Source organism: Bos indicus, chromosome 21, assembly GCF_029378745.1.
Source record: "Bos indicus isolate NIAB-ARS_2022 breed Sahiwal x Tharparkar chromosome 21, NIAB-ARS_B.indTharparkar_mat_pri_1.0, whole genome shotgun sequence".
In the NCBI taxonomy this organism is placed as follows: Eukaryota; Metazoa; Chordata; class Mammalia; order Artiodactyla; family Bovidae; genus Bos; species Bos indicus.
This window is the reverse complement of record NC_091780.1, coordinates 46,082,224-46,096,707: the sequence shown is the minus strand read 5'-3', so window position 1 is coordinate 46,096,707 and position 14,484 is coordinate 46,082,224. Positions and strand designations below refer to the sequence as shown.

At 35.6% G+C, this 14,484-nt stretch overlaps 1 protein-coding gene across 7 annotated transcripts in view; it reads left to right on the top strand.

The window, feature by feature from the left end:
- Positions 1–14,484, top strand: part of RALGAPA1 (Ral GTPase activating protein catalytic subunit alpha 1) — a 210,700-nt gene that overhangs the window by 64,040 nt on the left and 132,176 nt on the right. For all 7 annotated transcript variants that reach the window (XM_019983417.2, XM_019983419.2, XM_070775459.1 and 4 more), the window contains 2 exons: positions 9,447–9,644; positions 11,986–12,123. In XM_019983417.2, the coding sequence (XP_019838976.2) occupies positions 9,447–9,644; positions 11,986–12,123 (336 nt within the window). The remainder of the gene's footprint in view (positions 1–9,446; positions 9,645–11,985; positions 12,124–14,484) is intronic.

Sequence of the window (14,484 nt, the reverse complement as noted above, 5' to 3'; positions counted from 1 at the left end):
CTTTTCTAGTTTTCTTTTTTCTCACAGATTTCTAATGTGATTCTTTTTGGTCAGAGGATATAATTTGTGTAATTAGTATGTAGTCAGTCCTCATAAATGTCCTATGTGTTTGAAGAGAATGTATTCTTTTCTATGAAGTTCATGATTTTTAAAGTTTATTAAATCAAGCATATTATTGTGTTGGTGAACTTTTCTGTATTCTTACCTAAAATTTTTGGTCAGCTTTACCTCACAGTTATGGAGAAGGGTGTATTAAAATCTTTTGTTCTGATGGTGATTTGCTTATTTTTTTCTTTGTAGTTCCATAAATTTTCCTTTGTATATTTTGAAGCTTTATAATTAAGTACATACATATTTATAATTTTATATCTTCTTGGTGAGTTAAACTTTTTGTTTATGGACCTCTTAATCTGTAGAAATTATGTGTAGTGAAAAAGAAAACTTAATTTGCTTAAAATCTACCTATAGTAGTCTATCTACTTTTAGTACATTAATACCACTTTTTATTAGAATTATCCTCATGTATATTTTTTTAATTCTTTAATTTTAAGTTCTTTTTATTACATTTTATATGTCTTTTGTAAATATGATTAGATTTTAAAAAATCTTTGTGTTTTAATGGAATATTTATTATAATTACTGATATGTTTGGATTTATTGGTATGATCTTATTTTGTTCTTTTTATTTTTCTTATGTCTGTATTTTTTATATTCCTCTTATTTTTTACTTTCTTTTTAATTGATGTTTTTTCATTCTATATCCTCCTTCCTATCACTTGGTTTGAAAGTTTTTTCTTTTCCTTTTCCTTTAGTGATAACTATCTAAATTTTAACATACATACTTCACTTTCCAAATGTAAAGTTATTGTTTTTTTACCCTCTTCCTAATCAATACAAGGTTAACAGAACCCTATTATTCGGATTTCTCCCCAAATAATATATTGTTATTAACAAATAATTCAGTTCTATTTTGCATGTTTATATATTTAACTCCAGTATCATTATTATCTGTGTGTTCAGTTGATTTACAGTTATTTTTATTCATCACTCCTTTTGATTATGATTTCTTCCTTTTCAGGTCTTTCATTTAGAATTACTTTTCTCAGCTTGAAATTCATCATTGAGAATTTACTTTCAGTTCAGTTCAGTCGCTCAGTCGTGTCCGACTCTTTGCGACCCCATGAGTCGCAGCACGCCAGGCCTCCCTCTCCAACACCAACTCCCGGAGTTTACCCAAACTCAAGTCCATCGAGTCAGTGATGCCATCCAGCCATCTCATCCTCTGTCATCCCCTTCTCTTCCTGCCCCCAATCCCTCCGAACTTTAGGGTCTTTTCCAATGAGTCAACTCTTTGCATGAGGTGGCCAAAGTATTGGAGTTTCAGCTTCAGCATCAGTCCTTCCAATGAACACCCAGGACTGATCTCCTTTAGGATGGACTGGTTGGATCTTCTTGCAGTCCAAGGGACTCTTCAAGAGTCTTCTCCAACACCACAGTTCAAAAGCATCAATTCTTCGGCACTCAGCTTTTCTCATAGTCCAACTCTCACATCCATACATGACCCCTGGAAAAACCATAGCCTTGACTAGACGGACCTTTGTTGGCAAAGTAATGTCTCTGCTTTTGAATATGCTATTTAGGTTGGTCATAACTTTCCTTTCAAGGAGTAAGCTTAGTGGATGTCAAACACTTACAAAGTTTTGCTCTGACAATGCCTTTATTTTGCCCACATATTTTTTCCACTGCATATAAAATTCTAGATTGACAGTTATTTTCACCCAGTACATTTCAGGTACTTTCCCACTTTGCTGGTTTACCATGTTACTGTTGACATGTCAGTCAGCAGTTGAACTGTTGATACTTTATAGGTCAGTTGTCTTTCTCTGGCTTTTAATACCTTTTTTTTTTTTTTTTAAACTATTTGGCATTTTGTATTTTACTGTGCCATATTTGGGACTTCCCTGATAGCTCCTGCAATGTAGGAGACTCCAGTTCAATTCCTGAATCAGGAAAATCCACTGGAGAATGCATAGGCTACCCACTCCAGTATTCTTGGGCTTCCTATGTGGCTCAGTTGGTAAAGAATCCACCTGCAATGTGGGAGACCTGGGTTTGATCCCTCGGTTGAGAAGAGCCCCTGGAGAAGGGAAAGGCTACCCCCTCCAGTATTCTGGCCTGGAGAATACCATGGACTGTATAGTCCATGGGGTTGCAAAGAGTTGGACACCACTGAGTGACTTCCACTTTCACTTTTCACTGTTCAGGTCTAGATTTCCTTTTATTCTTCAGGGGATACTTTGGGCATACTGTATTTATGGATTAGTATAATTTTACAGTTCTGGAAAATTTCCAGCCATCATTCTCTCTTAAAATATTGTCTCTGAACTTTTTTTTTTTTGCATTTCAAGATGTGTTAAACCTTCCCACTTAATACATCTACTAATCTCACATATATATATTTTCAATCTCTTTGTCTCTCCATGCTACATTCTGGATACTTTTTTTCTAATTACAACTGTTTCTGAAAGTTGGCCAGTCTGGTCAATTTTAGGTCTCTAGTTCATACCTTACTTTTTATGTATTGATCTGACTTTTTTTTTTTTTTATTATATTTATATTTTATTTTCTATTGACTGATTGATCCTCCTGATATTCCCGAAGTCTTTAAAGGTCTGAGTCTGCCATATTTTGTTTCTGAATGTTCTTCCTCGTGGTGCTATATATTCTCTTGAAATATTGTGTGATCAGAATTTTGATTCTGAACTTTTGCTACTTACAACTGTTTCTTGATTTGGTTTGTTAAAGATTGATTGTTCCAGAGAGGAGGTGCATTTACTGCGTATAGATAGATGCAAGGAAACTCTTCAATCTCACATTAAACTGAACTCCTGAAGTTTAAGCCAGGCAGATAATATGAACGTACAAGTGTAAACCTGTATTAAGGCTAGCTTTTGGTTACAGCTTTTGAGGAGATGTCTGTTATCTACTTTGCCTCTATGTATGGGCAGTTTTCCTTGCAGACTTTTAATGGGGTAGACGTTTAATGAGAACAAGGGCTCTGGAACATGCCCTAGATTATAGAACACTTCTTCCCTTCCCAGAATGTTTCTCTTGAGAATTTAGAATTCTTTAAAATCCCTTTCTAAGGTCTGAGTCTGTCCCCTGAACGTCCCTCAGATCTTTAGATAACACTTCATAACCTGTACCAATATAGCAGGTTTGGGGTCATTTTTAGAATGTAGCTTGTCACATTAAAGAGAATGAATTTATCCCGACATGTTTTCATAAAGACATAGGTATTTGGAACCTTAAGGTAGACATATTTAATGATCAAAGTCCTGGGAAACAGGGCTTGGGAAAAATAAGAAATATTCAGAAAAAAACTGTAAGTTGCACAGTACTGTATAACAAATATAGGCTACTCTAGGAGCCTGGTGGGCTGCAGTCCATGGGGTCGCTGAGGGTCGGACATGACTGAGCGATTTCACTTTCTCTTTTCATTTTCATGCACTGGAGAAGGAAATGGCAACCCACTCCAGTGTTCTTGCCTGGAGAATCCCAGGGACGGGGGAGCCTGGTGGGCTGCCGTCTCTGGGGTCGCACAGAGTTGGACACGACTGAAGCGACTTAGCAGCAGCAGTTTTAAGTGATGGGACTGGATGCCATGATCTTTATTTTTTGAATGTTGAGTTTTAAGTCAGCTTTTCACTCTCCTCTTTCACTTTCATCAAGAGACTCTTATAGGTCCCCTTTACTTTCTACCATAAGGGTAGTGTCATCTGCATATATGAGGTTATTGATGTTTCTCCCAGCAATCTTGATTCCAGCTTATGCTTCATCCAGCGGGGCATTTCACTGATGATATATATTCCTTTGGAATTCCAATTTTGGAAGTTTCCCTATCATTCTTTCTTCCTTGCCCCTATAGATCCATAAAATCCAGAGTAATTGGTTCCACTCAAAATGAAACCACTTTATTGCTACACCTAAGACCTCTCTTGAGTTTGGACCTCATGTAAGTTTTTATTTTCAAATATTTCTCCCTACTTTTTGGCTCATCAGTGCATTTAAGAAGATAAAAAATTTTTTTTAATGTATTACATATTTTTTTCAGTTGTACGATTGCTTACCCAGTATCACAGTCTTGGAAATAGAATTCCCCTTATTGGGTTTTTAATGATACTATTTATATTTTAATTTCTAGAAGTTAATAGTTGGTTGTTTTTAAATATCTGTATAGTGATTTTTTTCCAGTGGCTTATTTGTTCATATTTTCACTTTCTTAATATTAAAACATATTAAAATATTCACATTCCTTATTCCAATAATTCTAGTAACTTAGGTTTTTGCTGTTCTGGCCTTGTTTGTTGTTTGTTTATTCACCCTCATTTGTTTGTTTGGATTTTTATGTTCAGAGCTTACATTTCTTTGGAATCTTATGAAAATTACTTTAAAACCTGAGTTGAAGCATGTGTTCCTCCAGAAAAGATTTGCACTTGCTTCTCTCAGGTATGCAGGAGTCCTGTCAACCTTGGTTTGCTTTACATTACAATTCTTTGCTTATGATTCTTCTCACTTTGCAGCACTCAAAGTTAGGTGATAGCCAGCCTGCGAATATGAGTTTCCAGGGAAGACTGGTATTCCTTACTCGAAGTCAGCAGACAAGTTTCTTCACTGACTCTTCTCTGGAGTCAAGTTTTTTCTTCCTCTCCTAGCTCACCATTATTTTGAGGATGTACCCATGATTGGTTTCACGTTTATATGGTCTCTCCGGTCCACACAGAGGGCATTAAAGCAAAGCTCTGAAGGCTGTCCAAGGCAGCACCCACCTGTTGCATTGCTTACTCGCCCCTCTAGATCAATACTTTCATTTTGTTCTAGACTCAGAATATCCTTACAAGCTGAGCCATTCATTTAAAAGGTATATTATACTTTTTATGTGACAACTTTTAGGTGTTCTGTGCAAGTAGATTCTAGGGTATCTTTCTTACAATACTGCTGGGAACTGAAGTTCTCTGAGATGTTATTTTTATTGTAACAGCTGCTTTTTAAAAGTGGTTTTTAAGGCAAAACTTAAATAAAAATAGATTTTAGGATGGTGACTCCAATGAATCATTAATGTTTTGAAAGGAATCAATTTCTAAGATTAGATTGTAGTAGAAAAGCTATTTTTACTTGCTTAATACTGATGATAAGTTTGCATAACGGAGAATCTGTGTAATAATTTCTGTTTTAATTTGAAGGCTCATATGTTTCATACTGTGGTATAGACAGAAATATTTCATTAATTATTAGGTATATAGGCATATGATGATTTTTGCCCTTAGCAATCCCAGCTAGAGCACAAGTCCCTCTGTAGGTAAGTTTAGTAGAAATGTCTTATCTTTTCGTCTTTCAAATAATTTCATCCTCATAGCCATTACACTTAACTGTTTCCCTGTCTTAAGCCTTCCTGTCTTTCCTTCCCACCTCCTCTTCTTACCTGGCTACTCAACCTTTAAGATCATAGCTTAAATGTGAGTACACCAGAAAAGTCTTCATGACCACCCTCACCCATTCACCTGCCCACCCAGAAGCAGGTGTACACACACGTGTACATACACACACACACACACACACACACTCTCAGTAAGGACCTCTCTTTAATGATGTTTTTGAAAACTATCCTCACCTTCATAGCATCTCTCCTGAGTTTTAGAAATTTTTTAATGTTTGTTTAATTTTGATCTTTCTTATTACCCTCCATAAATACTTATTCATCATTGTAGCCATAGTGCCTGGCAAGTGAGTTAGGTACCAAATAAATTTTGGTGAATTTGTTTAGTGAATTATCAAATTTGGTGAATTAATCAAGAAACTCAGTAACTGTTGAGTGCTGGGCACTTTGTTAGTGCTAGCTTTGGGCTAACATGTATTTCTAGAAGCCAAGTCTTGAGACAGTTTGTTACATAGGTGATAATTTTTTTTATGGCCAGTTTAATGATTGTGAGTTCTGGCTCAGATGAGGGTATCTATAATGTTATGTGTCTTTAAAAGAAAGGTACAACTGTAAAGCGTAAATGCCCAGATTATTTGAAATGATAAAATTATTCTCCATATCCCTTCAGTTCAGTATAGAATAGGCATAATAACACTATTTTATAAATAAACCCATTCTTTGTGCTGTATGTTGTTAGTACTTCTGAGGAGCCACAGGTACTTTGATGTGAGGTAAATAAAACACATAAAGAGTTTAGCCTTTAAAAGCACCATAGATTTATTTATATGTAATTTAAAAATACATAAATGGGGGGCTGCTGCTGCTGCTAAGTCGCTTCAATCGTGTCCAACTCTGTGCGACCCCAGAGACGGCAGCCCACCAGGCTCCCCCGTCCCTGGGATTCTCCAGGCAAGAACACTGGAGTGGGTTGCCATTTCCTTCTCCAATGCTTGAAAGTGAAAAGTCAAAGTGAAGTCGCTCAGTCATGTCCGACTCTTAGCGACCCCATGGACTGCAGCCTACCAGGCTCCTCCATCCATGGAATTTTCCAGGCAAGAGTACTGGAGTGGGTTGCCATTGCCTTCTCCATAAATGGGGGGCAGTGGGTGGCAAAGTATAACCTGGGGCTCCTGAGAAATCCCCAGAACCTTTTGAGGTTCATAAGGTCAAAACCTTTTTCACTCTTGCTGTCTCACAAGTGTACAGTGAAATTTTCCCCGGGATACCTGGCATACGATATTGTATCAGATTTAATATGGAAGCAAGCAGATAAGAGAATCCAACTGTCTTCTATTAAGCTAAACATTAACGAGATTTACAAAAAAGTAAATAATTCTACTCTTCTTTTTATTTGGAAAATGAATCATTCATGTTAACATACATTAGATTAAGTATTCTGAGACAAAATGTGAACCTCTTTGTCTCTAAGGAGATTTTTCTCTAACCTTTTTGTCTCTAAGGAGACAAAAAATTCCCAGGTCTGCTAAATGCTCACTGTATTAATTAAATTTTAAAGAATGTGTTTGTCACAATCTGGGTTGGTTAATAATGGAAGCCCATTAAAAAAAGTAATCAGAGACTAACATGTTTGTTAGCATTTTTTCACCAAAGAAGAGAGCCTTAGCTACCAGTAAATCAGATCCCACTGGCGAAGCCACTTATTAGAAAACTGTGTACCAGGTTGCCTTAAGCTGATACCATTAAATATTTTACTTATTTTTTATCTCTTGTTTTGATTTTTTTTCTCCCTGTAGTTTTCTGGTTCTGATGTAGTTTTATGGTCATAAAATCATAAAAGTGGAGATGACCTCGTAGGTCTACCTGTAGAGAGAAAATTGGCTGAGTATTGATTCACATATTCTTGCCTATAATGACAGATTCCCTTATTATCAATTAATACTTGTATCTGATTGTGAGTGGTACTTCTTTGTAGAAAGATTAAGGTGCCAATATATGGATTTGACTTCCCTGGTGGCTCAGACGGTACAGCGTCTCCCTACAGTGTGGGAGACCTGGGTTCAGTCCATGGGTCAGGAAGATCTTCTGGAGAAGGAAATGGTAACCTACTCCAGTATTCTTGCCTGGAAAACCCCATGGACGGAGGAGCCTGGTAGGCTATATACAGTCCATGGGGTCGCAAAGAGTCAGACACGACTGAGCAACTTCACTCACTCATATGGATTTGAATGTTCTGGTCTGAGACAGCTATTTTTCATTGTAAATGTATAAAATGACCCTCTAGTTTTTATGCATCAGATTTTTAGCCATGACTAAGATCAGTCTTTCCTCAAGATCCTTTAGTGTGTAGGCAAAATCAGTATGGTGGCCTATAAGGACAAATGTGATATGTATTCACTCTTGTCTTTAATAGATACATCCAGCCACTTGGAATATAGTGTGATAATTTTTGCAATAATGAAAATCGTAGCTCTGGGTCTAATATTTTTAAAATTAATAAGCTTTATTTTTATAGAGCAGTGTTAGGTTTAAGGGCTTCCCTGGTGTCTCAGATGGTAAAGAGTCTGCCTGCAATGCAGGAGACCTGGGTTCGATCCCTGGATCGGAAAGATCCCCTGGAGAAGGAAATGGCAACCCACTCCAGTATTTTTGTATGGAAAATCCCATGGACCGAGGAGCCTGGTCACCTACAAGGGTCGGACACGACTGAGTGACTTCTCTCTTTAGGTTCAAAACAAAAATGAGCAGAAAATACAGAGACTTCTCATGCTAATTTTTAAGTAAATTTTTCAGTATTTGAGAATAGAACTTTTAGAGATTGAGCTTTCTTTTTTCTTCTAGTATTTTTAAGGAAATCTGAACTGTTGCTTCAGTTGTAAAATAGTCTTAGAGCAGGCAGTGATGTTCAAAATTATGCCATTGACCATTAAACTGTCAGAACATGAGAATGAGAATTTGGGAATGGGTTTGTTAGATGGAGGAAAGTAGCAAGTAATGCAGTTTTCTAGGGAATCAATAGCAATAAATAAAAGGATTACCAAACAACATGAAACACCCTATTGATATTACACATGAACTTTTCATCATTATTTTCTTGGCTAGTTTCAGTCAGATAAAGTAGTCTTTTGACCCCATAATTGTTATTAAATATTCATAGATAATTCTAGAGTAGAAAGTATCATGTTTTAGGTAAAGGTTTTGTGATTTTTACAGCTGAAATTCATAGATAATCATTATGAAACAAATACAAAAGAAAATCAAGTAAGTTGAATACCAATTTTATTTGTTAAAATACAATAAAATGTTAACACATAAACACAAATATTATAAGGGAAGGACTTTGAGTAGTGAGACTGAGTGCTTTTCTTCCTTTATAAGTATGAATTGTATAAAAGGGTTTTTTTTTTTCCTCTGATGATTTTTTGTGTTAAGGAAAATGTTATCTTTAAACTTAAGATAATACTGAAAGGAAAGGATAATTGTAAGGTATTCCTTTAAACTGTCTAAATATTTTTGCCATATTGTTTAGCTTGTAAAATTTTAAGTGTGTAAAATGACAGAAGAAAACTCTTACCTTTTTAAACAATATGTTGTGAAAAGCTAAGTTGCCTTGTTACATACTGTTTTTATTGCTTTTTAGAGTCATTTTTTAAAATTAAAATCTTTTTATCAAAATTTATTTTAATCTACAAAAATGTGATTTATTATGAAAAGTTGTATTTACATTAAACTTATAGGAGCACAATTACAGGGAATATGTTCATTCAGAAATAGCACTATTGAAATAAATCTTTGCTCCTACGGTTGGAAATCCATATCTACCTACCAAAAGTATTTGTCTTAATGTATTTACAGATTATTTGGAAACAAAAGGGTTTTTCTGACAATGAGTTGTTTTACTTTAGCTCTTTAAGAATCATTTATATCTCACATTTTATTGATAGAAATGTATATTTTAGTAGTTTGCAGTAAAGTAAAAGGTGTCATTATATTCTCTTTTTTTCACTAGGCATTTTTATTACCAATTTGCGAAGCAGCAGCTATGAGAAAAGTGGTAAAAGTATATCAAGAATGGATCCAGCAAGAGGAGAAACCTTTGTTCATGCAAGAGCCTGAAGAAATTGTGATCTCTTCTTCAGACCTTCCATGCATTGACAATGTCACAGAGCATGATATTTCAATGGAAGAAGGAGAAAAAAGAGAAGAGGTAAAATAAGACTTATGTGTTTTAGTACCTAAGTGTAATACATAAGGTTTTCACAGAAGTGTGATGATATGGGATAGATGGGAAGATAAAGATACTTTTCAGTATACAGTTGATCCTTGAATAACGTGAGTTTAAACTGTGTGGGTCCATTTATATGAGGATCTATTTCGATAGTAAATATTACAGTACCACATAATCCATTGAGAGCCAACGATAAGTTATATGCAGATGTTTGCTGCTCAAAGGGTTGGTGCCCTACACCCAGTGTTGTTCAACAGTCAATTGTATTTCACAGTTTAGATAATATGTTATCTCAGTACTCTATCCCAAAGCTCTTTGATGTCACAACTTTAAAAGAGCTTGTATTCTGATTCTTTCAGTCATTGTCTAGATCAAAATTGGATACTATTACAAAAGGTATAATATTTTAAATTGTGGTGGGAATTCCCTGGTGGTCCAGTGGTTAGGACGTGGTGCTTTCACTGCTGGGGCCCAGATTCATCTTTGGTTGGGTAAGAAAGATCCTGCAAGCTGCACATCCCAGTCAAAACAAAACAGTGAGACTAAATCAAAATGGATGCTGTAGTACATACACTGAAAATACTTTTATTTGGCTGTAGCTAAGAGTTGGTGGTTGAGAGTGATAAGAAATGTGAGATAGACAAGAACTAGACCCTGTTTAATAACTTGTATGCTGTCATGATGGACTTTGATTACATTCTGGACACTGGAAAGATTCATAAATATTCATAAATAGAAAAATGGCATGGATAGTTACAAATCTCAGAAGGCTCATACCAAGCTTAGAGTGGAAGATAGCTAGCGTCCTTGTCTGGAGGCAAGAACACTAGCTAGGAAGTACCAGAAGGAGATAATAGGCACCTGATAGAGGACAGTGGCAGTTGCAATGGAAATATAAGGGAGAAGACAGATTTATGAGCTCCTTTGATGGTGAAATCAAGTTTTGATGACTAATTATATGTGAGGAATGAGAAGGTGTCCCAAGCTTTTTCTTTTGCAACCAAGTTAGTTGCCATTCACACATGAACAGGAGTGAAAATAAGTGCAAGTATGGTGATTATGTCCAAGGAGGCTATATTCGGATTGGTAGAAATGAGGAGAGCATGCTTGTATAAATTTACTTTTAAGTGTCTTGAATTGTGGGTCATTCAGGAAGAACTGTTCAGAAGATACCTGATGGAGAAGTATGGAGCTTAAGAGAACAGTGTAGACTAGACCATGATATATTGTATTGGCTACTTGGACAAAGCTGAGTTACAATACTGCTTCTGGTAATGAAACAATAGTTTGATTAGACTAAATCTCCCATATATTAAAATTGTAAGTTCTAGGCAGAATACTAAAAAAAAAAAATAAAAAAAAAAAATGAAGATACTGGATACTATTGAATGACCAGAAGCAGAAAGAAATTAGAAACTGAAAAAAAAAAAGAACAACATTGAGTGAAATTTCTGTTTAACTGAGGGAACTCCTTAATCAGCAGGACTTTTGACAGCTAACACTGGCAGAAAGCTGCAGTATAAATGGTTTGAAGTGTCTGTATTCATCTATCTTTGGATAACAGGAATTTTATTTTTCTTAAGTAGGATAAATAGAAGCTATTTCCTTTTATTTAAGTCATTTGGATTCTGGCATTTCCTTTAGAAGAGGATTTATCTTTTACAAAGCTATAAATAATACGATCCCATTCTTTTCAAGATTTATTTATTTACTTATTTGGCTGCACTGGGACTTTCTCTAGTGGCAAGTCAGGGCAGGGGCTACTCTTTGTTGTGGTGTGCAGGCTTCTCATTTCAGCAGCTTCTTGTTGCAGAGCACAGACTCTAGGCATACTGGCTCAGCAGTTATGGCTTGTGGGCTCAGAAATTGTGGTGCACAGGCTTAGTTGCTCTGCGTCATGTGGGATCATCCCAGACCAGGGATGGAACCTGTGTCCCCTGCACTGGCAGGCAGATTCTTAACCACTGCACCACCAGGGAAGCCAAAACAGTCTCATTTTGAATGTGTAAGTGTAAGATGGGAGGTTTATACATTAGATAGGTAGAAAAATGTCTCCGTATCTGAAATAACACAATTTCTGACTGGTCCTGATGGGTGATTTTTTTTTTCCTTATATTTTTGTCAATGAGAATTTTTTTTTTTTTTTGAGAACTTTTTTTTTTACAGTGTACATATATGTTACTTTTGTAGTCAAATAGGATATCTTCTATTTTGAGATGTTTAACAGAGGGACCTAGTACTTTCCAGTTTACTTCTTGAACTTACTGACTTGTCACAGCATTCTTAATTGATAAAGTATTAACTTGATATTTTGCTTCAGGAAAATGACACCAATGTTGCTGATCATGTTCGAAATTCCACTTGGCCTAAAAATGGCACCTACCAAGATCTTCTTCATAATGCTTCTGAAGAAGCCATAGAACAAAACATACGAGCTGGTGCCCAGGCAGTTTTGCAGGTAGATCACTTTTTGTTTATTTTTATAAAATGAAATAAAAATCATTAACTATTTCAAATACATATTTCAATATTTCAGTGTAATTTTTTAAATACAATGAACCCACCACACACATTTATCAATTACTGTTATATCCTATTAATGTTGTTTTTTCCTTAACCTTCATATCATAATGTGTATTGATAAACATTGCATTTTTTTTCCATACAGTTTTAAAATTTTTATAAATTGTGTCATGGTATACTGTCATCAGCAACTTTTTACATTATCCATTATGTTTTTGAGATTTCTTATTGATATATAGCCATAGTTAATTCATTTAAAACTTCTTTGTGGTATTATAATTTATGATTATTTTGCATTTTCTTAATTTTTTGTTGATGGTTTTTGTATGTATGTGTTGATGGTTTTTTAAGTTGGTATTTTAAGATGGTTTCCAGTTTATCAATATTCAGATAATGCTGCATTGAACATTCTTATACATGTATTTTTGGGTACGTGTTGGACAATTTCCCTAGGATATATATGTATAAGTGGAATTGCTGGGTTGGAGCATTTGTATGTTATCAGTTTTACTTAACTATTAATTGCCAAATTGTTCTTCAGCATGATTATATTTTACATTCCCTTAGTAATGCTTATAAGTTCTTATTTCCTTGTCTCTTCCTCATAGCTTATATTGTCAGATTTTAATTTTTGCTGCTCCTGTGTATATGAAATGTTATTCTTTTTAGTTTGTGTTTCCCTGTTTTAATTTACTTTTCCTTTATCACTACCGAGTATCTTTTCTTATGTATGGCCTATTAATGTTTTTCCATTATCCTTTTGGATTTTTTTTTTGTTACTGATTTTTAGTTCGTTGTATTTATTCATATTTTAAATCTTACTGTTCTTGTCAAGGCCACATGTGACTTCTCCATTGTTAAATCACATGGAGTTTTTCAGTCCTAATTTTACCAGATTTGTCAGCATTTTACAGAGTAGATCATTCCTCTCTGTTAAAACCATTCTTCAGATGGCCTTCAGATATCATCAGATCAGATCAGATCAGTCGCTCAGTTGTGTCCGACTCTTTGCGACCCCATGAATCGCAGCACACCAGGCCTCCCTGTCCATCACCAACTCCCGGAGTTCACTCAGACTCAGGTCCATCGAGTCAGTGATGCCATCCAGCCATCTCATCCTCTGTCATCCCCTTCTCCTCCTGCCCCCAATCCCTCCTAGCATCAGGGTCTTTTCCAATGAGTCAACTCTTCGCATGAGGTGCCCAATATCATACCCTCCTGTTTTTCTATTTTCTCCTAACTCACTGGCTACTTCTTAGGTTTTTGTTTTCTTTTCTTTTTTTTTTTTTTTACTGATTTTTCAAAATGTTTCCGAACTTTCATGTTGAAGTACCCAGGAACCAGTTCTTGGCTCTCTTTTCTATGTAAACTTATTGATGTCTTACTGATCTTATCCATTCTTAGGGCTTTAAGTGTCATCTCTACACTGCAACTTAGACTTTTTATTTCTAGTCTGAGACTTATTATCTGAATTCTTAAGAGTCCTGAACTCAAATATTCAAATGCCAAGTTGGCATCTTCACTTGACTATCTAATAGACATCTTAAATTTGACATATCTAAAACTTGACTTATCTTGTTCAACAAACATGGTCTTCCTGCAGTTTTTCTCATTTCATTTGATGGCAGCTCTTGTTTTCCAGTTGCTCAGGCCATCTTATTTCCTGTGTTGCTTTTATACCCTATATCTAATTTGACAACAAATCCTGTCAACTTTCAGAATCTATTTAGAATCTGACTACTGTTCGGCACTACACTACTTCTTTTGTTCAGGCCTCAATAATCTTTCATCGGGAATATTGCAATAAATTTCTAATTACTATTCTTGCTTCTGGTCTTGCACCTGCCATCACCCTGGTATATTCTCAACCCAATAGCCAGAGGGATCCCATAAATCAGATCATGTCATTTTTCTGTTCCAAAGCCTCTGTTGACTTTTCATTATCAGTTTTCCCAGTGATCTATCAAGCCTTTACATCATTGCTTCTCAAAGTATGTGGTCCACAGACTAGTGCCAGCCCACAGGTACTTACAAAATTGAGAGTGAAAGTTTAGAAACTTAAGTCATTTAATATCCCTTGATTCTGATGAGAAGTTTGGGTTTGTATTTTGCATGTCTTTTTCTCATTTCCTTTATCCTATTCATTTTTTTAAACTGTATTTTACAATAAGATTGGTCTGCAAAAGACTCGGGGGAAAACCCTGTACCTCACCATTGGCAGTATAAGAAACTCTGCTTCATGTGCTCTGGCTGTTTCTCAACGCACCTCCCACTGCTTTTCCCCTTCCTCACTTCA